The 27,917-nt window shown below is 37.4% G+C and overlaps 1 protein-coding gene across 6 annotated transcripts in view; it reads left to right on the forward strand.

The window, feature by feature from the left end:
- Window positions 1-27,917, forward strand: part of Rev3l (REV3 like, DNA directed polymerase zeta catalytic subunit) — a 143,651-nt gene that overhangs the window by 84,946 nt on the left and 30,788 nt on the right. For all 6 annotated transcript variants that reach the window (XR_380057.4, XM_006512622.3, XM_017313854.2 and 3 more), the window contains 11 exons: window positions 636-873; window positions 3,942-4,084; window positions 4,600-8,752; window positions 11,204-12,099; window positions 14,393-14,475; window positions 16,012-16,137; window positions 18,654-18,846; window positions 20,120-20,231; window positions 21,936-22,051; window positions 24,379-24,497; window positions 26,905-27,023. Coding sequence is in view for 5 of the 6 variants with exons in the window: in XM_006512622.3 (XP_006512685.1) it covers window positions 636-873; window positions 3,942-4,084; window positions 4,600-8,752; window positions 11,204-12,099; window positions 14,393-14,475; window positions 16,012-16,137; window positions 18,654-18,846; window positions 20,120-20,231; window positions 21,936-22,051; window positions 24,379-24,497; window positions 26,905-27,023 (6,298 nt within the window). In the remaining variant the exon portion in view is untranslated. The remainder of the gene's footprint in view (window positions 1-635; window positions 874-3,941; window positions 4,085-4,599; window positions 8,753-11,203; window positions 12,100-14,392; window positions 14,476-16,011; window positions 16,138-18,653; window positions 18,847-20,119; window positions 20,232-21,935; window positions 22,052-24,378; window positions 24,498-26,904; window positions 27,024-27,917) is intronic.

The following is a 27,917-nucleotide window of genomic DNA, read 5'->3' on the forward strand; positions in this document are numbered from 1 at the left end:
TTTTAGATGTATGCCAGAAATTAAGGAAATTTTACAACCTGACCAGTAGTAAATTAAGATTCCAGTTTCATCACAGCCTTTTCAATACTTGATATTATGTGACTTTGTAACTTTAAGGATCTTAGCATATATAGTATGGCTTCATAAAAATTGAGCTATTAACTCTTTTAACGATTCTCAACTAGATTTTATTTTACTATCCTGTGAGTATAGTTGAAGTAAAAGATAAGATGCTTACATGATTATTTCTTATACTTAGTTATCACTGCTTTGGGTGTATTTAATTTTGAACACTTATGGCCGTATTTTCTTTAGTGCTCTTCATACCTAGGTAAGCCTGGGAAATTCTTTAAAGGCACCGATCTCTGAGCGCTGCTCCAGAAATTCTCATATAGATGAGAGATGGAACCTGAAAACCTTCACTTAAATAAAGTCACTAAGTTCTTGTCATTCGGATGGTGGAAGGCACTCATTTTGATAAGGGAGCTACAGCATTAACACCTGAGCCTTTGCACCAATTACACTCTTACAGTGTGTGTCAGCGTCCATTGCACTGTTTTGAGATTGGTCTCAACTGTTAGAGCATTTGGAAACCTTATGCTATTTTTTTGGTGATTGATTTGCTTGTTTTATAGTGGGCAGTAGTCCTGATGAGTCGCTGGTCCATCTTCTTGCTGGTTTGGAAAGTGATGGATATCAAGGAGAAAAGAATAGGATGCCATTACCATGTCACTCCTTTGGAGAATCTCAAAACCCCCAAAATAGTGACGATGAAGAGAACGAACCCCAGATTGAGAAGGAGGAGATGGAGCTTAGTGTGGTGATGTCCCAGAGATGGGACAGTGACATTGAAGAACATTGTGCCAAAAAGAGGTGATTTCTCTTAAAAGTTATTTCAGTTACTCTAACACGTACCTTTTGTCACTGCTGCACTTCAGTAAAAATTTATTGTTATTATTCATACTGTAAAATGCCCTGAGAACTAAATTAACTTTCCAAATCTCCTTTAAATAATGACTTTTTTCATGTAGCATATATTTAATATTCCAAGAAATGTCATGTTCTGCTACATTCAAACAAACAAACAAACCTAGAAACAATGTGTTTTATATACAGTGCCGACACCTATAAGGACAAATGGGTAAAACTAAAGCTCCTCCTTACCATAGAACTCGGAAAGTAATTCCCGAGAGTAACTGTTAACAGAGCTAAGTAGCCCTGTGCAGAGTCCACTTAAAAATAAGTGACTCTCATATCCAATTAGCCTGAGTTAATTACATAGTAATAGAAGCAAATAGCTGGCTGGGTGACATATGCCTATAATACCAGCCAAGGCTACAAAGTGAGAACCTATCTCAAAATAAAGTCTCCGAAGTAGGCACTGTTACTTTGGTTTAAGATCAGTCAGTAAGACCCAGGTGTGATGGTGCACGAGTTTAATCCCTGCACTCGTGTAGTAAAGGTAAATGGGTCTCTGTGAGTAAGAGGCTGTCCTGGTTTACACAGTAAGTGCCAGGCCAGATAGAGCTACGGAATAAGACCCTGTGTCTCAAAAGAAAGAAACAAGCAGAACTGATATGTTATTCAGGGTTCTCTAAAGGAGTAGAAATGATAGCAGGGATGTATGTTTATGCTTATAATGAGTATATATAATGTATAATATATATTAAGAGGAACCCATTGGATTGGCTTACAGTCAAGAAACCAAGAATCTGGTAGTCACTCAGTCTATGAGGCAGATGTCTCAGCCGCCCCATTCTGTTCTTGAATGCCAGCAGGCTTCCTGGGTATTCTACATTGGATGGACATGCTGGAAACAGTGAGGGCAAGCAGGCAAGAAGCAAGTTCTTTTCCATATCTAGGGCGCCACCAGAGGGTGCTGCCCACATTTAGGGTGGGACTTCCTGTTTCAAATAATCTGATTAGAAAAATCCTTCACAGGATGGCCCAGAGATAGACATTTCAGTGGATTCCTGGTCAGGTTGGCAACCAAGAGTAGCCATCACAAATGGCATTGTGATTAGCTGAGCAGCCTCTGGGAGCTTGAGTAGTTTGAGTCTGCCTCTAAAACTCAAACATTTTATGACCATATTAGAGAGAAATTGAATAATAGAAACAGAAAGAAATTAGTTAAATGTATATTAAATGTTATGTTTAGCCATGTTTATCACAGTTTAAGAAGAAAGAAAATAAAGGGAAAGAAAAGGAAGGCTAGAAAGATTGGTGAACACTTTTATTTTTTATTTTTTATTTTTTGTGGTGTTTTTTTTTTTTTTTTTTTTTTTTTATTGTGACAGGGCTTCTCTGTGCAGTCCTGGCTGTCCTGGAACTCACTCTGTAGACCAGGCTGGCCTCGAACTCAGAAATCCGCCTGCCTCTGCCTCCCAAGTGCTGGGATTGCAGGCATGCACCATCATTACCTGGCCAAACACTATCATTTTAAAAGAACATTTGAATAGAGACTTTTTGGTCTAATTAGGTAGCTAAGGGAGAAGTGATCAACATTTGTAGATTGAAGATTAACATGTAGAAAATGGCACATACCCATTCCTTATGTGGCAGAGGATAACTCATGAATACTTCATGGAAATTGAAAATATTCATGTGATTGTTATATCAAAAAGCAGTTATCTGCTAAGAGAGTCGGTAGTAAGAGAGTTATTGTATGAGACAGCAAGCTCCTGATGCAGAGAATATGAAAACAAAAATTATCATTTATTAAATTAAGATTTTTACATCAGATAACCAATTTGATTAAAGTCATTATATGATGTCTGATGTAATAAGTTTCTTTTAGCACATAACTGATTTTATGACAAATTGTGATTGTAAAAGGCTTAAAGGGGAAACTGTTCTGTGTATAACAAAGAGATGTTTTCAAGCAACTGAGGCCAGAGGGAACAAGTTGGGTATGGAAAGAAAGACTTAGATGTATCTAGATGGGAGTGAAAGTATCAGACTAACATAAATATGGGATAGAACTTAGAGGCTCTAAACCTCAATTCATCTAAAACTTTCAGGAACCTTGCAACTCAGTTACCACATTGTCTTCTAGCTCTTTTTAGGTCACTGCTACTTTCTCTTGAGAAAATCTCTTGATATTTGAATGCCCCATCTCACCTTTCTTGATTTTCATTTCATAGTTTAGTGATCACTGTATGAATACCTTAAAATATATTAGGATGCTACATTTTTAGAAGTCACCTAATTCTCATTTGTTATATTTGTATATATCCTATCCACAGATAGTTTGAGGGGAGAACGTGAGCAAGGGCATGACTATATAGGATAATAATCCAAGATGTTGTGGCTATAATGTAAGAATTATATGCTGGGCAGTGGTAGCTCAGGCCTTTAATCCTAGCACTCAGGAGGCAGAGGCAGAGACAGAAGGATCTCTATGAGTTTGAGGCCAGCCTGGTCTGCATAGTTCCTGAAGAGCCAGGGAAACCTATCTTGACCAGAAGAAAAAAAGAAAAAGAAAAAATAATTATGATGCCTTCTATGTCACATGAATGAGATTATAAATCCTGTTTATGGTAACTTTTTGCCGGTCCTGTAGCAGTGCATGTTAATAAAGCAAAATAAACCTCTTTCTTTTTAAAATGCTACTTCCATATCTTTATATTTTTTAGTGTCATAATCAAGTCAGAAAAATTGCATCTAAGATGCACCTTTTTCTTTTAAGATCTTACTTTTATTTTATGGGTCTGAGTGTTTGCCTGCATGTGTATCTGTACATCACGTGCATGTATTGCCTACAGAAACAGAAGAGAGTATCAGATGCCCTGAAACTGGAGATCCAGACAGTTGTGAGCCATCATGTGGGTGCTAGGACTGAACCTAGAGTCCAGTGTGTTTAACCGCTAAGCCACCTCTCCAGCCCCAAATGCCTTGTTTTCTAATGACTGTATTCACCAATGAGTTGTAATGCCCTCTAGGTCACTGTGCAGAAATGCCCACAGAAGTTCTACCGAAGAAGATGACTCGTCCTCAGAAGAGGAAATGGAGTGGACCGATAATAGTTTGCTTTTTGCCAATCTCTCTATACCTCAGTTAGATGGAACTGCAGATGAAAATAGTGGTAAGAAAACAAACCTATTGTATTTGGTTATTTAGTGACTCAAAATGTATTTTATTTGTGACATATTTGTGTTGTGTTTAAGTGATTATAATTTATCTTTAAGTGACTACAATTTAAATGACTATATATTGTGGTTTTTTTTTATATAAGTGACTATAGCTGTGTGATTGCTTATTCTAAAGAGGGTAGGATATTTGTGAGTTGCTTGGTTGAATCTATTGTATCATTGAAGTAGCATAAGAAACTAAGAAATATGCTAACATGAGGAAGCATATTATTTTATGAAAAAGCTTAAATATGGTAGTATTTTTGCATATTCCTTTAAAATTACTATAACATTTTTCTGATCAAAAGAATATATGTTTAAAATAATGACTAGTATGGTCTCTTGATTGTTTAGATTGTATAATTTCTTTTTTTCAGGTCACTGTTTCAGACATACAAACTTAATATAAATTCTTCCTTAAGAAATTAACACTGTGAGTGAATATATTCTTTTTTTTTTCTGATTTTAGACAATCCATTAAACAATGAAAATTCTAGAGCCCACTCTTCTGTGATTGCAACGAGCAAGCTATCAGTAAGACCCTCCATCTTTCACAAAGATGCTGCTACATTAGAACCTCCGTCTTCTGCTAAGATTACCTTTCAGTGTAAACACACAAGTGCCCTTTCTTCCCATGTTTTAAACAAAGATGGTTTAACTGAAGACCTTTCACAACCAAACAGTACAGAAAAAGGTCGAGATAATTCAGTCACTTTTACAAAGGAAAGTACTTACTCCATGAAGTACTCTGGCTCTTTAAGTAGTACTGTTCATTCAGATAATTCCCACAAAGAGATTTGTAAGAAAGACAAGTCTTTGCCGGTATCTTCCTGTGAAAGTAGTGTTTTTGATTATGAAGAAGATATTCCATCTGTTACAAGACAAGTACCAAGTAGAAAGTACTCGAACATGAGAAAGATTGAAAAGGATGCCTCTTGCATACATGTGAACCGTCACATTAGTGAGACTATATTGGGGAAAAACTCTTTCAACTTTGCTGACTTAAATCATTCAAAACGTAAATTATCCTCTGAAGGAAACGAAAAGGGAAACAGCACATCTCTCAGTGGTGTATTTCCCTCTTCGCTAACGGAAAACTGTGACTTGCTGCCGTCTTCGGGGGAGAACAGAAGTATGGCCCATTCTCTTGAGAGCATCACTGATGAGAGTGGACTAAACAAACTTAAAATCAGATACGAAGAATTCCAAGAGCATAAGATGGAAAAGCCAAGTCTCAGCCAGCAAGCAGCACATTATATGTTTTTCCCCAGTGTTGTTCTTTCTAATTGTCTCACTAGGCCACAGAAACTTTCTCCTGTCACATACAAATTACAATCTGGCAATAAACCTTCCAGGTTAAAATTGAATAAAAAGAAATTAATAGGTCTTCAGGAAACTTCTACCAAAAGTACTGAAACTGGAGCCACAAAAGACAGCTGTACACATAACGATCTGTACACTGGTGCTTCCGAAAAGGAGAATGGATTGAGTAGTGACTCAGCTAAAGCTACTCATGGGACCTTTGAAAATAAACCACCTACAGAACATTTTATAGACTGTCACTTTGGAGATGGGTCGTTAGAAGCTGAGCAGTCTTTTGGACTATATGGAAATAAATATACTCTGAGAGCCAAACGCAAGGTGAATTATGAAACAGAAGATAGTGAGTCAAGTTTTGTAACACAGAACTCAAAAATTAGCCTACCTCATCCCATGGAAATCGGTGAAAATTTAGATGGAACTCTCAAATCCCGAAAACGAAGAAAAATGTCTAAAAAGTTGCCCCCTGTCATTATAAAGTATATTATTATTAATAGATTTAGAGGGAGAAAAAATATGCTTGTGAAACTAGGTAAAATAGATTCTAAAGAAAAACAAGTAATATTAACTGAGGAAAAAATGGAACTTTATAAAAAGCTTGCACCTTTGAAGGATTTCTGGCCAAAAGTTCCTGACTCCCCTGCAACCAAATATCCCATTTATCCACTAACACCAAAGAAGAGTCACAGAAGGAAGTCAAAACATAAATCTGCTAAGAAAAAACCTGGTAAGCAACACAGAACAAACAGTGAAAATATTAAAAGAACTTTATCTTTCCGAAAGAAGCGGACACATGCTGTCCTTTCTCCTCCCTCCCCATCATACATTGCTGAAACCGAAGACTGTGACTTGAGTTATAGTGACGTTATGTCAAAGCTAGGCTTTCTTTCTGAGAGAAGCACAAGCCCTATCAATTCCTCTCCACCACGCTGCTGGTCTCCCACAGACCCGAGAGCTGAAGAAATTATGGCTGCTGCAGAAAAGGAATCGATGCTTTTTAAGGGTCCTAATGTATATAACACTAAGACTGTTAGTCCTCGGGTAGGAAAAGCTAGTCGAGCAAGAGCACAGGTTAAGAAGTCAAAAGCAAGACTTGCTAACTCCTCTGTAGTTACTAACAAAAGAAACAAACGGAATCAGACAACTAAACTAGTGGATGATGGAAAGAAGAAACCAAGAGCAAAGCAGAAACAGAGAGCCAATGAGAAAAGTCTGTCAAGGAAACATGCAATACCTGCGGACGAAAAGATGAAACCGCACTCTGAGGCTGAGCTCACACCGAACCACCAGAGTGTGTCTGAGCTCACAAGTAGTTCTGGCGCTCAAGCACTTTCTAAACAGAAAGAGATGTCACAGACAGGCCCTGCCGTGGATCACCCTCTTCCTCCTGCCCAACCCACTGGAATTAGTGCACAACAGCGGCTGTCTAACTGCTTTTCCTCATTCTTAGAAAGCAAGAAGTCTGTAGATTTGCGAACATTCCCCAGTTCGAGAGATGATTCACATTCTTCTGTTGTTTATAGTTCTATAGGGCCCGGAATCTCAAAAATTAATATTCAGAGATCTCATAATCAAAGTGCTATGTTTACTCGAAAGGAAACAACCTTGATTCAAAAAAGCATATTTGACCTTTCTAACCATTTGTCTCAGGTAGCACAGAGTACACAGGTATGTTCAGGTATAATATCTCCAAAGACAGAGGAGAGCTCAAGTACACAAAAAAACTGTGGGTCATCTATGGGAAAGTTAAATGAGTATCGCAGTTCCCTAGAATCAAAGCCAGAACAAGTCTGTGCCCCTAATTTTTTGCACTGCAAAGACAGTCAGCAGCAGACTGTGAGTGTGTCAGAACAATCAAAAACCAGTGAAACTTGTTCTCCAGGGAATGCAGCTTCTGAGGAGAGCCAGACACCTAATTGTTTTGTCACTTCTTTGAAAAGTCCCATCAAACAAATAGCATGGGAGCAAAAACAGAGGGGCTTTATTTTAGATATGTCTAATTTTAAGCCTGAAAAGGTAAAACAAAGGTCATTGTCAGAAGCAATTTCACAAACCAAAGCGCTGTCTCAATGTAAGAATCAAAATGTATCAACACCTTCAGTATTTGGTGAAGGACAATCTGGGCTAGCTGTTCTAAAAGAATTGTTACAAAAAAGACAACAGAAAGCACAAAGTACAAATGTCGTACAAGACTCAACGTCTACTCATCAGCCAGATAAGAATATTTCTGTTTCTAATGAGCATAAGAAAGCAAATAAACGAACACGACCAGTGACTTCTCCAAGAAAACCTCGAACTCCCAGAAGAACAAAACCTAAGGAACAAACCCCCAGACGTCTAAAAGTAGACCCTCTAAACCTGCAGACCTCTGGCCACTTGGATAATTCCCTATCAGATGACAGTCCCATCCTTTTCTCAGATCCAGGTTTTGAAAGTTGTTATTCACTTGAAGATAGCCTGTCTCCTGAACATAATTATAATTTTGATATTAACACAATTGGCCAGACTGGATTTTGTAGCTTTTACTCTGGTAGTCAGTTTGTTCCAGCTGATCAGAATTTGCCGCAGAAGTTTCTGAGCGATGCTGTTCAGGATCTTTTTCCAGGACAAGCTATAGACAAGAGTGAGCTGCTAAGTCACGACAGACAGAGTTGTAGTGAGGAAAAGCACCATGTCTCCGACTCCAGCCCATGGATCAGAGCCAGTACTTTAAACCCCGAACTTTTTGAGAAAGTAGCTATGGATAACAATGAGAATCATCGGCACAGCCAGTGGAAAAATAGCTTTCATCCTCTGACATCTCATTCTAACTCAATAATGGAATCTTTCTGTGTCCAGCAAGCAGAGAACTGTCTAACAGAAAAATCAAGACTGAATAGGAGTTCAGTGAGTAAGGAAGTGTTTCTCAGTCTCCCACAGGCAAACAGTTCAGACTGGATTCAAGGTCATAACCGCAAAGAAGCAGATCAGTCTCTCCACTCTGCTAATACCTCTTTTACTACCATACTTTCCTCCCCTGATGGGGAACTTGTGGACGCAGCTTCGGAAGATTTAGAATTGTATGTCTCAAGGAACAATGATGTGTTGACACCAACTCCTGATAGTTCACCAAGGTCTACCAGTTCTCCCTTACAGTCTAAAAATGGCAGTTTTACTCCTCGAACTGCTCATATTCTGAAACCACTTATGTCCCCACCAAGTAGGGAAGAAATTGTGGCAACTTTGCTAGATCATGATCTTTCAGAAGCTATATATCAGGAACCATTTTGCAGTAATCCTTCGGATGTGCCAGAAAAGCCCAGGTAATCAGAATTAATCCTCCCCCACCTTGGGTCACTTTGAATAATTTTTATTTCTATAATATTTCATAACTGATTGCTAGTCTTCTAGCTGTGTTACTGCATTTTTAAGAACAGTGAAGAAAATTATTTGTAATTATAGACTGATTAAGCAAATTCACAAACTAGAAAACTGTACCTAGAGAAATTAAGTTGATGACTCTTAGACTTAAATTTACTAGTACTGAATTCCATGTCACCATTGGGGATTAGAGGAGCAAGGAATCACTTTGACATGTTGCAGAATTTGAAAGAATGTCAAAATACCTCAATGTATTGCAGGAGAAGGTGGGAAGGAGGGACAAAATGAAGAGACTATGTATGTACATGAAAATTTGAGGTTGAGAACTGAACCCAGGGGCTGGAGAGATGGCTCAGTGGTTAAGAGCACTAACTGCTCTTCCAGAGGTCCTGAGTTCAATTCCCAGTAACCACATGGTGGCTCATGACCATCTGTAATGAGATCCGATTCCCTCTTCTGGTGTGTCTGAAGAGAGCAACGGTGTACTCATGTAAATAAAATAAATAAATATTTAAAAGAAGAGAAAGAAAGAGAACTGGATCCAGGACCTCACATCATAGGCAAGCACTCTACCTCGGGACACCCCACAATGGTCCTTTTTGAAGTGGAACTTTTACTCAATAAGCTTTAATATATTTGTATATACTGTGTGTGTCTGTGTGTGTAAGCATATGCATTTCAGAAGTATGGAGGTCAGAGGACAACTTGTGGGAATCAAGTTGTACCTTTCACCACATGGGTCTTGAGGAATCAAATTCAGGTCATCAGCTTGGCAGCAGGGCCTTTTTCTGTAGAACCATCTCACCAGACTAAAGTTAAGCTTTTGGATTTTTTAAAAAGTTGTTTCTTTAAAGTTTTTGTTTGTCTGCTTTCTGTCACTGTGAGACATATTGGATACCGCCCAGTCTGTAAAGAGAAGAGGTCTGTCTGAACGCATAGTTGATGAGCTTATTACGTCTATGGCAAGAGCACATCAGCATAGGCATGGGTGGCAGAGGACCGAAGAGAGGAGACTAGTGCCTGTCACAGGATTTTCCCTGTCCAGTTACGTTAGTGCAGCAGGAGGTCTGTGATTAGACAGGGAATATCCTGTGACTTTTTAAAAAATAGCTAATCAGATTTATATTTCAATAAATCTCAATTTACAAGATACCAATCCAATAATTTCAGAACCAATTGATAATGATAAAAGCTCTATCCCAATTATTCTAATCTTATAATATCATAACTACCTGTGGCTGTTAAAGCCACGCTGATTCACATCTGCCTCCATCTTGGCCTTCCCTCCCTGTCTCTGCAACTCTTCATTCCACCTCCCTTTTCCCAGTCTAATCACAGGCATTGGACAGGGAAAATCCTGTGACAAGTGCCCATACTCTAAAGACTTCTCACCAAATCCCATCTTAAAGTTTCTGGCAACTCCCCAACTCCCAAGCTAGGGACCAAACCTCTGGTGTTCTGCCAGTTTCAAAGTTCATATGTTTATATCAAACTCAGGTACCTAACAGAATGGAATTATGGCAGTTCACCTCAGCTCTGTAGATGGGAATTTTGTTTGATACATGACATTGAACCCTAGGCCTCGTGGTATACCACCAGCAAGTATATGCTTTTTTTAATATTGAGAGAATTTAAATACAAAGTCTTGTTTGAATCAATTGGCTTTGCTAAACTACGATAGGCACAGAAAGAGTTACAGAAAGAGGCTATAGAGAAACGCATGATAACGTCATTGTTTTAAATCTATGTATGTTGACAGTGGAACAGTACTCTAAAGTAATAATGAATAGCTGAGGAGATGGGTGCTCTGGTAAAGTCCCTGCTGCAGACGAATGAGGACCTGAGTTTGGACTCCGAGTGCTCACAGGAAATCTGGACCCTTGCCCATAACCCTAGCACGGGAAGAGTTGCACCCATGCAGATCTCTGCAGCTAATTGGCCATCCAGCTAATCAAATTAATGAACGTATGGTTTAGTTTGAGTTGCTATCTCAAAATATAAGGTGGGGAACAACTAAGAAAGGATGTCACCCTCTGGCCTCCACATACGCTAACTCGGCCATATAAAAACATACTCCAAACACACACAGAGACTAATAATAGTGATAAGGATTCTGATGAGTTAGTGTCATGGGATGCTAAAATAAAAATAAAAGTAAAACCTTTTTTCTTTTGAATTGGTGCTGCCTTCTAAAAGAAATTAATTTTGTAGTTAAATAGAAAAGCATATTACTAGCTGCAGATAGAGTATTTTGTCTGCAATTGGGGTGAATGGGGAAAAAGAAATTGTTATATTTGAGACACCAAAGAGGACCCTAAGTCTGTTAGATAGGAACTTATTTTGGGTAATTATTTATTGAAACAGAAACATTTATTCTAAAAATGTATTTATAGGGAAATTGGTGGCCGGCTCCTAATGGTGGAAACTCGACTTCCAAACGACCTGATTGAATTTGAAGGAGACTTTTCCTTGGAAGGACTTCGCCTGTGGAAAACAGCATTCTCAGCAATGACTCAGAATCCCAGACCAGGGTCCCCACTTCGTAATGGCCAAGCAGTTGTCAATAAAGAGTCAAGTAATAGCCATAAGATGGTAGAAGATAAAAAAATTGTAATTATGCCTTGCAAGTATGCTCCAAGTCGGCAACTGGTTCAAGCATGGCTTCAAGCCAAAGAAGAATATGAACGTTCAAAGAAACTCCCTAAAACCGAGTTAACTCCAGTGACAAAATCTGCTGAAAATGTCAGCCCTTCACTTAATCCAGGTGACACATGTGCAGTCTCTCCACAAGTGGATAAATGCCCACATACACTTTCTTCTTCTGCACATACCAAGGAAGAAGTCAGTAAGTCTCAAATTGCTTTGCAAACATCAACTACAGGATGCAGTCAGACACTGCTAGCAGCTGCCTCTGCAGCTGTCCCTGAGGAAGATGAAGATGATAATGATAACTGTTATGTTAGTTACAGCTCCCCTGATTCTCCAGGTATTCCACCTTGGCAGCAGGCAGCATCCCCAGACTTCAGATCATTAAACGGGGATGACAGACATTCATCACCAGGAAAGGAGCTTTGCTCCCTAGCTGTTGAGAACTTCTTAAAGCCAATAAAAGATGGTATCCAAAAAAGCTCCTGCTCTGAATCGTGGGAGCCTCAAGTGATCTCTCCAATCCATGCTAGGGCAAGAACTGGGAAGTGGGATCCACTTTGCCTTCATAGCACACCAGTTATGCAGAGGAAATTCCTGGAAAAGCTTCCTGAAGCAACTGGCCTTAGCCCTTTATCTGTAGGTAAGTGTAGAAATGGTAGAAAGGCAACATCCTTCTTCAAAGATGAAGCATTGGACTATGTGGTAAACGTCCTTGGCTTGTAAGCGAGATGGCAGCTCAGGAGATGAAGGATTATGATTAATGCATCATGCTTTAGAGAATCATAACATGGAAATGCTTCCATCTTTCTTCTGCAAACACCATTGTACCTGTCTACCTCCTGGGCAAAGTACAGGAGCCTCTCAGAAACCTTCTGAACTTGATTTTCCCCATTGGCTTTTTCACATACACCCAAATCTCCACCACCTTTTTGTTACTGTTTTTCCCAGTTCTGAGTCTCAAAAACCCAGGGCCTATACATACACTTGACTATTGAGGTATATCCCCAGCCTCTTTCCTGCTGATTAATATAGAAACAACCAAAAATTTCCCTCAACCTTATATCTCAAGCCAAATTTCCTTCTTCAAAGCCAACTTTCTTTTAAAAACATTCTCTTAAAAACAGCTCTGCTTATTTACTTTGTATTTATTTATCAGCCTACTCTAATCTGAATTCTGCCTGTAATTACACTTTTTAAAAAGTTCCTCAAATTTTTCTTATAACTAAATCTAGTGGATGAATTTATTCTTCTAATCATGGCTTCTAAGCAGTCATTGACATGTTGACCACAGCTTAGTTTCTGGAATTTCTCTTGTCTTTATTTTTATTTTTTTCTACTTAATTTTCTGTTAAATATATCTTACTATTCTTAGTTGTCATCTAAGTGTTGCAGTTTATTAAGTCTTAAGCTTTCCTTGGGTTTTCTCCTAAATGATCAAATTCCTGTCCATAGGGTTAATTCTGGTAATTTGCAAATTTGTATTTCCAGTCAGGAATTTAGGCAGTAGAACACTGACCATATGGCATTTCTGCTTGACAGTGCAAAGTACTACAAGGGTTAACCCTTAAATCATGATCTCAATGCCTGCATTCACCACCATCTCACCTCATGTGCCCCGTGAGTAGTTACAGGTACATCTGATCTTTCAGTCCACCCCACCCCGTCCATCTCTCTCTCTGTCTCTCTCTGTCTCTCTGTCTCTCTCTCTCTCTCTGTCTCTGTCTCTCTCTCTCAGTGAATAGTACTATGACCCCGTCAGTCACCAGAGTCAGACACAATATATATGTAGCACCACCTGATTGTCTTGGTAAGCACCTTGATTTTCAATCCATTACCAAGTTCTTTCATTTTATCTCTGCCACCACAACCTTATGTGGCTTATTATCATCTCTGGCCTAAGTGTCTACAGGCCTTCTTAGACACTCTCGGTGCATGGCAATCAGAAGAAATAATTTATGTGTACCTACTACACATATTTCAGTTCAAAGACACCAAGCTTTAATTAGATAGATATAAATTCTCAATTAGTTCCTCCCTCACTCAGAATTTGGTTTGTAGGAAATTCAGTTGCATACAGACAACTGCAGTCCAAAAATACTCTTATAATACTCTGTAAGTACATGATCCATAAGTTTTAAGTCATGTGCTATTTTGAATATCATGAAATATGAACCATCTCTTTGTCTGATGTATGCATTCTATCCATGATACCCTTTTTCATCATTTAGTAGTTGTCTCAGTACTCCATCCAACTGTTGTGGGATTGGAGCACTCATGTTCAAATAGCCTTTATTTTACTTCATGGCTCTGGAGCATAGAAGTAATGGTGCTGACCATTTATAGATTCATAGATGCCAAGGGGAACAGGAAAACACAGTCTTTTTGAAACAGTGGGGAAAATAAGAATGTTTGAGAAAGAGCTAACATGCATGTAACTTATTAGAGTATATTATAATTCTGTTTTATTACTGGGTTTGTTAATCTTACTGGGCCTAGTTTATGAATTAAAAGCTATTATTATGGGGGTAGGTAGGTAGAGCAAAACAGTGTAAACAGAAGCCAGAGGTTCCAGAACAATCAGCACAGATAAGGGAAACTGTTGTCATTTCACTTCCATATACAATTCTTTCTAGAATACAAAAGAAACTATGTCACTCCCTCCTCATCAGAAACACATGATAAATGAGTGAATTAGCCCCAAGAGTAATGACTAAGTTTTCTAGCTCAGTAGTAAAACATAAATGTGCTTATTTTAAAATGTAGAAGTATGAAGTATTTTGTAGAAATTGGAGGTTTTAATTTCATTTTAAAATTATGAAATCTGAAAAAATGCATATAGCAGTATTCACAAATGATATTTGATTGAAACAACAAAATTTGCTTTAAGAAAGAGAAGCAGATGTACAAGTTAAAAATGAAATTTCTTTCTACAGAACCAAAAACCCAGAAGTTGTATAATAAGAAAGGAAGTGATGCTGATGGTCTCAGGAGAGTTCTCCTGACAACGCAAGTGGAGGTAACTGTGCCAGACACCTACAGCTCAGTGCAAGGCCAAGTCTGCGCTTCAGAGCTCTCTGTGTACTAACTTAATGTGTATTATTTTTGCCATCATTATTTACACATCTTTGAGAAAAATCTAGTTTTTTATTGTTGGGATAGAAAAGATTCTTATGTGTAAATGCAAATATTCCAGAGACAGTGACTATGACAGCCAGAATGTAGGTTATGCCGATACATATACATTAGCTGGTAACAGCATCAGAGCATCTTATCACAGCAGAGCTTAAGGAATGGTTCAGTTGCTTGAGTTGGTGTTCTGTTGTTTGGTTTTGTTTTGTTTTGTTTTTGAAACAGGATTTCTCTGTGTAATAGAGCCCCAGCTGTCCTGGAACTCATTCTGTAGACCAGGCTAGCCTCAAACGAGCAGAGATTCACCTGCCTCCGTCTCCCAAGTACTGGGATTAAAGGCGTGTACGCCCACCACCTGACTAAATAAGTGATTTTTTTTTTTAAATCTCAACAAAAATATATTTTTTTCTTTGGGTTTTTTCCCAAATATTACTTAATTTTTAATTTTCTTCACCAAGTTACAAAAGAAAGCAGCATTATGTATTATTGAAGTTGAGGAATTATAACTGTCCTTATTCAAATACTAAAGATATGATAGTTCTTAATTGAGAAGTATGAAAGCAGTAGTCAGGTAGAACTTCTATACATATTAGACATTATCTTTGGAAATAAATGACAGAAACCACTTCCATATTATCTACTACTCAGAAAGGTCATTACATATAAGATGTATTTTTATACTGAGGCTATACTACAAACTTTGATTTATAAAGGTTTTGAATTATAACCTATTGATATTAAAAACAAGTAGCAGTGCATTGTAAACATAAGTCAACATGTTACATAAAATGGTTAATCTACTTAAATAGCATAAGAGGTATTTTAAGAACAGAGAGAGCTGGATATGGTTGGTCACACATGTAATCCCAGCATTGGGGAGTCTGAGACAGGGATCACCATGAGTACTAGGCCAATCTGGGCAGTAGCATGAGACATGGCTAACAAAAGAGGGGGGGGGCAGCAAGAAAAGAAGAAAATTGTAAAAGAAATAGGAAGTGTCTATTCTAAATGCTTGAAAGCTTTTCTCCAATATGTGTAGAGTGGGGTAAGGTGCACCATTTGCAAATGTTAGCCAAGCAGTTGTAAATGTTAAATACTTGATGTTCTTTCAAGAAAGGTCAAGGTCCATATCCATGTAGTGATGTAGTGTAAATGATATAAGTATATGTGAGCTCTGCCTGACCACTGCTTTCAGGATTGGGGCTTGTCAATCAGGGTTTGTTTATAGATTGCATCCTATTCTACAGTTACTAAAATAAAATGAATGTTAATAAACTTTTTCTTAAACTTAAAGAGAATCTTTATGTTTATCATGTTCATTATTTATTACTAAGTACATAAAATGTTTAAGCAAGAATAATCCAAAGAAAGAATGGTTGCTTATGCCCTTTCTGAATGTGCCTTTTTTTTTTTTTTTAAATAGAATCAGTTTGCGGCAGTAAATACTCCAAAGAAAGAAACTTCTCAGATTGATGGACCGTCCTTAAACAATACCTACGGTTTCAAAGTCAGCATACAGAACTTACAGGAGGCAAAGGCTTTACACGAGGTAAAACTGCAGCTTTAAGGCTGCACACACTATGCTTAGTTAGCAGGATTTGTCCATAGGACAAGGATGGAAATGTTTAACCAGAAAGGGATATATTAAATTCTCTTTGTTGATCTCCATCTTGCTATTCTACTGTACTTGTGTAAAACAGAAAAAAGTAAATATTGACCAGTTACTGAGATTGATTTATATTCTCACATTTTTGCAAAATTAATAACTAAAATTTAGTTTATAGAAATTAAATTAGAAAATATTTTGAAATTTTAGAATTATGTATACAAGTCTTCTCTTTACCCTTAATACATGTTCATTCTTCCTAATTAAATTGGTTGTTTTGTTTTACTTGGCTATAGGACAGAGGTTTTTCCCTTAAAGTTTTTGTGTTTACTAAGTTAAATGTGTGCTAATTATTAACAATAAAACCTATAGGATATAAGTTTCTAAGAAAACATTCTGGGGCATGGGGATGCTTAGAAGATGGCTCAGTCACTGAGATGCTTGCTGCTTCAGATCCTAGCGCCCACCTGTGAGTCTTGGGTATGGCAATGTGTGTGTAGTGCCCCTGGACTGGGAAGTAAGGAGAATCCCTGGGCTTCTGGGCCAGCCAGCCTAGTAAGTGAGTGAGCTCTAAGTTAACAGGAAACCTGGCTTCAAAAGAAGATGGAGTGCAACCAAGAAAGACACCCACCATCTATTTCCAGCATACACAAATGCACACTGCTCTGTGTACACACACACCAGCAGGGTTTCTAGGCTGAATATACATACAGCTGAGTTGTTGAGTTTTTACCTAACGGCTATGAAATCCCTGATTAAATGAAAATAAGTCAAATCTTTCCCTTAGCTCACAGCTCTACTCTTTGTAGTGTTTTTCTTACAAAAACTGAAAGATACAGTTCTTAGGAATGTGATGGATTTTGGGTTGCTTTATTATTTCTGTACCTTCCTTATACACGCATAATTAATATTTTTCATAGTTTAAAAGGAATGTAGTATATATATCAACAAACTCTACATGTATGTGTTAAAGATAGACATGGTAAAGTAAGCATCTGTCCTACAGCAGGCTGGCAGTTTTATTCCCCGAAAGCTCTGAGGAGTTTTACATTTTCCGGCCTCTGTAGGACTTTTCTGTGCATGTACTTACATTTTAACATATGTAAGACCCCATCCAGTTGTTCCATTTATCAGTATATTATAGTGATGTCTTCGTAGTAAGAAATACAGATCTGGCTTGTTATTCTGAAAATGCTAAAATTTACCAACTGTTCTGTCGTCACGTGACCTTTGGCGCTAACTTAGTTGCTAATCTCCCATCAGGACATTCAGGTCCTTCCTAGTCATTTGCTCTTAGAGTTGCAAGTGAACTCCTTCTACTTATATTTTGATTAAATGAGTGAGTTTATAGCATACCTTCTCAGGAGGAGAATTTCTTAGTTAAAGATATGTGCATTTTAAATTTTGATAGATATTCCTAAATTGTACTTTGAATGGATTTGCCAGATTCTATTCCTATGACGAATGGAAGTCATGCACTTACATTCCTCATTAGCCCTCATGGATCATAACTGCAAATCCTTTCTAATGTATGTGATCTGAATAATTATGAGAAGACACCAAATAGTCTTACTTTCCAATGCCAGCTGTATGTATATGGTAGCATATACCATGCAATCATGAATCCAGGCCAAATCCAGATGTTGACTTTTAATTTATTTTTACTTTTCCTCGTCTTTGAGACAGACTGTTGCTGTTGCCCTGCTGGATTTGAGCTTGTAAGCTGAAGCTCCCATGTGTTAGGATGGCAGGCATGCTCCACTGTGCCTGTCTGTCTTGATTTTAAAAAGAAATTAAGAATTGCAATTGAGAGGTTTTTATTAACAAAGCGTGAGTGTAGAAACAGTTTACTGTGTGCTGCATGCTAGTGAGCACATATACGTTGTCAGATGAAATGGCTTATTATGTAGTCAGTTTCATAACAGTTCTCTTAATTTTCTTTCTTAAGGTAAAATTAAAATTTAAAAATTGGCTCATGTGCAAAAGGTCTAAATTTAGGTAATCCTTATGTAGTAGCATATTAATACATAGGAACATATAGATTAATACATAGGAACAGACAGTTTCTGTTTTGAGTTGTAATTAAAGGCACAGCTCTAATGTAGTTAACTATGAAATGTGATAGACTGATTTGAATGTGGATAAGCATTTGAACTAATTTCTTTTCCTCAAGAACAAATTAAGTCACACTGCATATATTTTAAACAAATACTTTTTAAGTGCTGCCGTTGAGAAGTGACAGCTCAAGCAGTTTTTGAAATGAGAGCATGAGTAAATCTAATTTTGGAAGCAAACATCTTAAGTTTATGAAAATCATGGGTTAATTGCTTGTTTGTCTTTTATGTCCATATTTTCTATATTTTTGCTTGTTTGTTTCCTCAGAGTCTTAGTGAAAAGCACTTCTTTGACCATTCATGCTGCAAACCACTTTAAGCATAATTTTTAATTTCCTTTGGTAGATACAAAATCTGACCTTAATCAGTGTGGAGTTACATGCTCGAACTAGAAGAGACTTACAACCAGATCCTGAGTTTGACCCAATCTGTGCTTTGTTCTACTGCATTTCATCTGACACTCCACTCCCAGACACAGAAAAAACAGAACTCACGGGTGTAATCGTAATTGATAAGGACAAGACAGTCACCCATCAAGGTATTGTTCATTTTTATCAATGACGTGCTTGTCCACGAATTGGGGGTTGTGGGGGAAGAGGGACAAACAGGCTTTCACATAGTCAGCCCAGTTTGATCTTGTACTAGTTGTGTAGCTGAGGCCTGCTTTGAGCATAGATCCTTCCTGCCTCTACTTCCCAAGTGCTAGATAACAGGCATCTGCCAGGTACCATGCTTGGCTTGGAATGGCTCTTAACAAAATTGCCTTCTTGAAGAGCCATAAGGAAGCAGGAATACTCTTTTCTAACGTTGGCTGAGGTTGGATAGGAAGCTATATGTAACATTTTCCTAGATTTGTGATTCTTATTTTAATTATTACAACCATAGGTAGCCTGGAGGTGGGTTGGAGCCCTTACCTAGTTATGGGAGTGCTCTGGGTTCTGTCTTCAGCACCACCAGGGAGGGAAAACCAGAAACCCTGTGGACAGACACAAAGATCTTAATAAAACTTTTAATTAACACATAACTCATACACGACTGATTATTCACAAATCCAAATAATCATTAGCTTGGGTAAACAATCTTCATTATCTGCAGATATTTTGCTGCTAACACAGAATGTTTGCTTTAGAACATTGCTAACTACTACAAATTAATAGTTTGTGAGTTACCATGTTTTTTATTTATATATCTTCCTAAGTAACTGCACTTTGGTTCAAAGGTTCTTCATACACCATAGAAGCATTTTAGGAAATGCAAGTATTTCTCTGAGCTTTTAAAGGGAACCCTTACAAATTATTTAGGTCTCCTGAGGAAGATTTAGTATAGAAGAAAGACATTAAGAATCTGATGTTTAATCATGGCTAACACCAGCTAACAAGCCAATCATTGAATTTTCATAACCCATGGTGAGATGGCTTTACATAATGGAAATAGGCAAGCAAAAACCCATTAAAGTATTTTTTTTCTCTTGAAATGTGTATTAACCATTTTCTAGCATACTAGTGAATAAAATATTATCTGCTAGACAAAGCATTAGGAAAAACAAGCACAGAAACAATAATTTTCTTTCAAGTGGTATGTTATAGCTTGGGAATTTTATAAATGAAGACTAAAAAGGTAACTAAAAATGTAGAACTTGATTTTAGCTCTATGTTACATTAGAAAAACCATTCAAGGACATTTTCAAGTAGTTGGACTATTGGGGGGGGATCTGTTTTTATATTCCTTAATGCAAAAGTAAAGACTAATATTAATTTTATATAGTGGTATATAATACAATGTTATATGTAACAAATATTTTATTTCCTTAGATATTAGAAGTCAGACCCCGTTACTTATCAGATCTGGAATTACAGGATTAGAAGTAACCTACGCTGCTGATGAGAAGGCTCTCTTTCAGGAGATTACAAATATAATAAAGAGGTATTGTCTTGTATTTTCCGAGTTTTCCATCTGCCTTATTCAGTTATTTCCTGCTGTTGCAGAGGGCATAAGATATAAAAGAGGGTGAGAGTCACCTGCAGGACCCTGGGAAGTGTGTGATCATCCTTAGGAAGTTTACCGCACTCAGCCTCCTGTCCTCAGTCCCAGTCCATCAAATACGGGACAGGAAAGGCAAGTCTATGGTGTTACAACAAAGAAAAGTATGTGCTTCTAGCTTCTCAGTTGGATTTTAAGATGACTTTTCTATGGTTCCGAAGTAATGGGGATTGTACAAAAGTTCAGCTGTGTTATTCACTTAAAGAAGTTTCTACCTTGGGAGCTGGCCACTATTTTAGTAGTATTTTTGAATCAGTTTGTTTTATTGCTTTTCACTTTAATAATTAATCTTTGTTGAAAGTACATCTAGTAATGTATTTTTGTCATAAGCACTTACCTCCATAATTTTAATTACCTACATCTGAAAAATTAATAACTTACATAAAATATGTCAGTGCACCAGAAAACTAAGAGCTTATTGTCTGGCATTCAGTCAGTACTTCATTGACTGACTGTATAAGAATATATGCTAAATATAAAAATCAATGAAAAATAAACCAGGCATTGATGACTTACTTCTATAATCCCAGCAAAAAAACAGGATTGGAAGTTTGAAGCTAGCCTGGGCTACATAGTAAGACTCTTGTCTCAAAAATAATAGGGGGTTAAAAATGTAGATCATGGGTAGAGTAGTTATCTAGCATGTTACAGATAACAACAGCTAGTAATGATAATAATAAGTTACATATACAAGTAAATTATACAAATGAAACCCATAGATCAAAAAATAAATAAATAAACCCACCAACATAGTTTTGAGGGTTTTTTTATGCCAGCTGTAGGTTTTAGTCTCAAAACAAAATAATCAATTCCTCTCTTCCTACAGTTTTCCCTTTGAAGTTAAATAAGTTTATTTTCTCTTGTACTGTAACAAAAATATTTTCATGATAGTCACTGCATAGAGGACCTAAGAGGAGCCACAGAGTAAGTCCTGAATTTGATACAGATTGTCAGGTGGCCTTTACCAGGACAATCATGCAGTGGCAGGGAGGGCCCCCTCCCTTAGGCTCTCAAGCTTGCTTTTCCTGCATTACATTAGTTATACTCTCAGTAGTTTCATCTATTACCAACTGAATTGCTCCTTCTCAGAAGACAGACCTATCATTTCTTAGACATTACTTTGTGTGAGAACCCAGTCAACACTAAAATCACAAGGAAAGTGTTTGAATCCTATTTTTTTCCCTCAGCATTAACACTATTGAAAGGCTGTATAGGTTAAGAAGTAAAAATGGCAGTCTGTGACCTGGAAGATCTTTATCCTAATACCATGCCCACTCAGGTCTCACCCTTCACCTTCCCTGCCCACATCATATTTGCAGTCATGCCTTCAGTACAGTAGTGACTGCTTGTCTCTCTCTCCAGATGTTGTCAAACTCTGCCAACACAGTCTTAGTGAAATTAGGCTTATTCTAAGTCATTCTATAGCAGTCATTCTACAGCTTTACAGCTGCTACTGACGCATCCCTTTCCAAGACAATGGCCATTGGGAAATATAGATTTTAATTTTTCCTCCACCATGAGAACAGTGGTTCTTTTGGGCACAATTCCAAATGTAATGTTGTGTGCGCTGATGTTTTTCTTGTCTAGGTATGACCCTGACATTCTGCTAGGCTATGAGATTCAGATGCACTCCTGGGGCTACCTCTTACAGAGGGCGGCTGCTCTGAGCGTGGACTTATGTCAGATGATCTCTCGAGTGCCGGGTACGTAGAACTGCAGATGTTCTGTTACAACTACGGAGAAGTTATAGAGTAAATAGTGACAACATTAGAGAAAGGAAAGACCATAATTCCAGCTCAGTACATTTTAACTAAGCTATGGTAAGCTCTAGATGTAACCTATAGAAAGGTTAAAGCAGCAGCAGAATAAGGCCTGCATTCTCACAGCTGCGTTCGTGTGCTGCTTTATATAGTGGGTCTTTCCCACGCTTAGTCACATTTCCATATATAAATCTTTATAGCAGATCGTACCATCTACTCCATCCTTCGTGTACTTCCTTCATCCAGTATCCTAGAACTAGTTTCTCATATTCTCACAGTCCTCATGAAGGGTTATCTGAAGCTGCATAACCCTTGGCTTTATAAACTGTGATTTTACTGTTTTGCCATGTTTTATATCTTTGCTCCTTAAATTGGTAGGAAACGACAAGGACAAGTCAAAAAACATACTATGAATTTTAAGAGCAGTTCCCAAAAGTTTGGTACTGAGTTTACAGAAAAGGAGTAATAATGTTTATATCAGAATTGCTTGTGATTTGTGAATAATTTTTTGTTTCCTCTACAACTATAACATTTTTATTATCCATATTTCATTTTGCTTTTTATTTAGTTTTAGTTTTTTTCTTTTTAAAGTTCATTTTATTTTTAATTTTCAATTTTTAATTCAAATCTAATTACATCTTACTTCTCCTTCCTCACTCTAGACCATCCTTTGTCCCCACTCTCCACACCTCCACTCACTCACTCTCACACTGATGGTGATTACTGTATATGTCATATACCTTTATATAACATAAATATAATTTGCTGAGTTAGTTTGCTGTCCCTTATGTGTATATGATTTCAAGACTGACCCTTGGTGCTGGATAACTAACTGGGGCTTTTGTCCCTGGGAGACACTAGTTCTCCCTCTCTGGGCAGTCATTAGTTGTCTGTATAACTACAAAAATTTTTACATTTGTTTTGGCTCCCACAGCTTTTGGGAGAGTTTTCCAAGTGTTTAAGAGAGGCAGCCATCAGGTATACTTGTTAATTACTTTGGTTGTAAGAGATAAAGATGAAAAGACTGATTGAAAATGTCCTAGATTAGGCTGTAGCTCAGCTCTAGGGTGTCTGTCTGAAGGACTTGAGGTTTAGAGATTGATCCCAGCACCACAGAAAAGAAAGTAGCTGTGGAAAGAGGAAAGGAAAGGAAAGGAGAAGAGGGAGGGAAGGAAGGGAGGGAGGGAGGGAGGGAGGGAGGGAGGGAGGGAGGGAGGGAGGGAGGGAAGGAAGGAAGGAAGGAAGGAAGGAAGGAGGGAGGGAGGGAGGGAGGGAGGGAGGGAAGGAAGGAAGGAGGGAGGGAAGGAGAGCACGTGCCCTTTCAGAGTCATTGCTAAGACTTGTCAAGCAGCAGAGTACAGCAGAAGGGATATGCGGTTAGTGAGGTAGCACAGTAGTAGTGTAGTGCACAGATTCTGAAGAAACGTCTTCCTAGGTTCAAATGCTAGCTAGGCCTCTAACTACCTGTATAATGTCAAGCAACTGACTTCATAGATCTGTTGCACAATTTTTTCATCCATAAAGTGGAGGTGCTGGTAGAATTTCCAGGGTGATTGCAATTGTGCCTGAAAACAGTGAACACTGTGTGAATGTTGTTGCTAATATCATTTTTGAACATTATCTCCTTAGCATAAAGAAATGAGAGGTGTGTGGGTGAGTGTACGTGGCCGTCAGGGTGAAGACATCCTTTTTTGCAATACTACTTGTTCCTACCATATGAACCAGGACAAGATGTAATGTTTCTAAGTAGAATTTTATAATACAGAGGGAAACTTAGAGTGGTTGTACTAAAGTAAAGAAGCAATGTTGGTACAGTTCCTAGAACATGATGGATGTATAAGGTACAATATGTATATTCAATATTGTAGTCAACAACATTCACCAAATCTATTGTTACTTTTATTCTCAGAAAACCATCACCCACAGGACTAGACTCACTTCTCTTTGATCTAAGGAACTCTCAGAATTCTCCATAAACTATTAAGAGAATTTTTTGAGTATCTCAGATTCTGAGAGAATATGTATGTATGTATGTATGTATGTATGTATGTATGTATATAATGCAAATATATATATTGATTTTTTTTTAGTTAAAATAATGGGTATTCCCTTATTCTAATATGAAATATGGATAGAACTGAATCAAATTTTACCTTTAGTCTTAATTCTTAGTTCTTTAGATTGTTCTCATTTTCTTTGGCATCATTTACCAAATGCTTGTTTTCTGTGAGTCTTGATGTCTTGATGCAGTCTACATTCTTTTTCTATAGATGACAAAATTGAAAACAGATTTGCAGCAGAAAGAGATGACTATGGATCAGATACAATGAGTGAAATCAATATTGTTGGAAGAATTACCCTGAACCTTTGGAGAATAATGAGAAATGAGGTAAGGTATTTGCTCAGAAATGCTTGGAAGTAAGATTAGGCCATTATAACAGTGTACTCATTACAAAGTATTAGGGTAAATTCTCTGTTTTGTGATTTACTATTATATGTAAATAAAGTTACAAAATATAAGATGGCTAAATAAGAAAGAATTATACCTTTATTGTTTTTCTACTTATTCTAACTTAACTAGAAGAAAAATGAATATCATACATACATACCTGTACTTCTCAGAACTTGGGAGAGTAAGACACGAAGATCATTAATCTCTGGCTAGCCTGGGCTGTACAATAATACCCTTAAAATGATAAAATCTACAGCTATAATGGAGTATTATGAGGTTTGTGTTCAGTGTTGTGGAATTTCATCATTAAGAAAATCTAGTCTAGCCTTAGGAAGGAAACTCTCAAAATACATAAATTTAAATACTAGGCAAAATTGGAGAGAAGGTATTTAGAAATAGTTAATACTAGCATCCAGTTGGATGGGCTTTTGGGTTAAATGATTTCAACAAATTCTCCCATTACTTTGCAATTCTTTATAGAAATAGTTATTTTACACACAATAAAAATACACTTGTGGGGCTTACTAGATGTTACGTCTTTGAAGTTGTCTGTTTTCTCTAAATGAAATATAAGTTTCCTACTATAATTTGATTGTTTTTTGATTCTGGACTTTTGGGTAATAATAGCTAAAATGTCTAGATGATAATTCATTCTCCAATTGCGTCTCCTATTTGAAACTACGTTTTCATTATAAAATTTCTATATTTTCCTTTCTCTTCACTGATTGTTGTGGCTGTCCTGAATTTATGTTCAACACTGACTTTGCAAGCATGCTGGGACACTATGGCATGCTACCCATGCCAGATAAGGCAGTGGGTTCTTTATATAAGATTTACGTAACCTCGGTTTCTTCCCGTTTCCTCTTTGTGCCATGAGTCGGGAGTTGTGCTTACATGTAATCTAATTTGAAACAGTGCATGAGTGAATCTGCTTGAGGGCGGTGCTATTTCGTGTGCGGTTGTGTGCTGCACACAGAGGATTTGTGTATGCACCTGTCTGTGGAAGCCAGAGGTCAACATGGGTATCGTTTCTCAGGAGCCATCCACCTTGTACCTTGAAACAGGGTCTCTCATTGGTCTGGATCTTCCCTCCTTCCCAGTACTCAGATTACACGCTATGCTACCTTGAGTGACATTTTTTGCGTGACTTTTTAACCCATGTAAAAATTCCTCTCGCCTCTTAAAAGTTTAATTACTGGCAATTTGACAGTTTCCTTAAAGTCCTGAATGCTAGTTGTACCCTGTATCTCCAGCCATTCTAGACAATCAAGCCTTCAGACCAGAGCTAGCCTTGAGTATTTATTTACTTCATACTAGAGACATTCAAATTAGGTTTTCTGGATTTGAGTTGTTCTAAAGGTTCCTTTTTAATCTTTTTACCTTTTATTTGTGTTTTTCATAATGCTTGGCAACTTATAATGTGTGATCCTTATAAACATTAGATATCTTCTGCCTTATAATGTGTGATCCTTATAAACATTAGATATCTTCTGCTCCCACTGGACCTTGAGCCCTTAGTGATAAACTGACTGACTCTTAGGTAATAATTCTCATTGGATGCATATTAGCTGCTTAAAGGAATATATGCCTGTTACCATGAAAACTGAATATATTTACAGACCTTCTAAATCATCCACTTTCAGATTTTGGCAATACAGAGAACAGTGTTAGATTTGACTGTTGAGATTTTTCAGCTTCCTCTAAGAACTTGATTTGCCTGTATGGTAACACTCTTATTTTCTAGTCATGTGTTCCCCATATGGTCCCTTCTGTTATTTTCATCTCTTTGCTCCTTGTCTGAGTTCTGAGAAAACCATGTAGATTAATTCTCTGCACCACTTAGTCGATCTGTGATACATGTGTTCTACTTGCTGCTTTAACAGTGGGCTTTATTCTGCTGTTAGCAGTGTCTTGGCAGTCCTTCCTTAATTAAACTTTTTGGGTCTTTACCTCAACAACATTGCCTTCTCTACCTTTTCCAGACAGTGTGAGAGAGACGGGGAAAGGGAGAGCATGAGTGTGTACTTAATGCTGAAGTGTGATGTTGTTCTGCAGATGACAGAAATCTTAAATAAAAATATGTGACTTTGGATCACTGTACTGAGATGGGATCGAAATTAAAAATCCCTGTTTTATACTTTATGAGTTGTAAACTTGGAAAAATTTTATGTCTTGTAAGCTGAGCATATTAAGGTTCACTAATAACAGATAATCTTTGCTGTGGAAAGTTCTAAGTGGTATTAGGTCTTTTTAAAACCAAGTGAGCTGGGTTGACTGATAAAAGGCAACAAATGTTCTGCATAAAGAAAATAATAATTATAATTCTGCTTTGCCCTTTTTTTAGGTTGCCCTGACTAACTACACTTTTGAAAATGTGAGCTTTCATGTTCTCCATCAGCGTTTCCCCCTTTTTACCTTCCGAGTCTTGTCGGACTGGTTTGATAATAAGACAGATCTCTACAGGTAATGTTTCACCACTCTCAAGAGGATATGGTATGGTTTTTTGGTTTTTTGTTTTTCAAATCAGCATTATTAGGGGCTGGAAAGATAGCTCCACAGTTACAAGCACTGACTACTCTTCCAGAAGACCCAGGTTCGAGTTCCCAGCAAACTATGTGGCATCTCACAACTGTCTGTAACTCCAGTTCCAGGTGATCCAGTGTCCTCTTCTGGCTCTGCAGGCACCAGACACACACATGGTGCATAGCCACACATGCCAGCAAAGTACCTGTACACATAAAATGATAAGTTAATTTTTAAAATAAAATTAAAAGTCAGTATCATTGAGCTTTCTGTTACATTCCAATAAAAGACACACATTTAAAGTCTGTTGTCTCTGACTTTGAATATGTGCCTTCACTCTGTACCAGAGCCTCATCATAAGGAAGAGAACTAACTACAGGAGAGAGCTCTTAAACAAATCAGTCCACTCAAAGCCTAACTATCCAGTAAATACCAAGGAGATTTCTATTAGCTGATTATTTTTGCCACTTCATATAAATAGAAATATTAGTAATCTGTTGATTTTTGTTGGACTTCTGTGATGAAATTCAATATAATTTTTTAACTTGTAACTGTTGTGAGATTCAATATATTGCATGTTGTTCTTATTATTCAGTTATATGAAATACACAGTTTATTCATTCACTTCTTAATAGAGACACCAGTGTGCATTGTAGCTACTATGAATAAAACTGTTATAAATATGTACGCAAGTCTATATGAACATATATTTTCATTTCTATAGTTGACACATTTCTGGGCCATATTCTTGGTTAGTGTCTGTTAACTTTCTCTGCTTCCTCTAGAAGTTCATCTACTGCAAATCTGCTGGAAATAAATTATCCTAACCCTCAC

The sequence above is a fragment of the Mus musculus genome, chromosome 10, assembly GCF_000001635.26.
Source record: "Mus musculus strain C57BL/6J chromosome 10, GRCm38.p6 C57BL/6J".
Taxonomy (NCBI): Eukaryota; Metazoa; Chordata; class Mammalia; order Rodentia; family Muridae; genus Mus; species Mus musculus.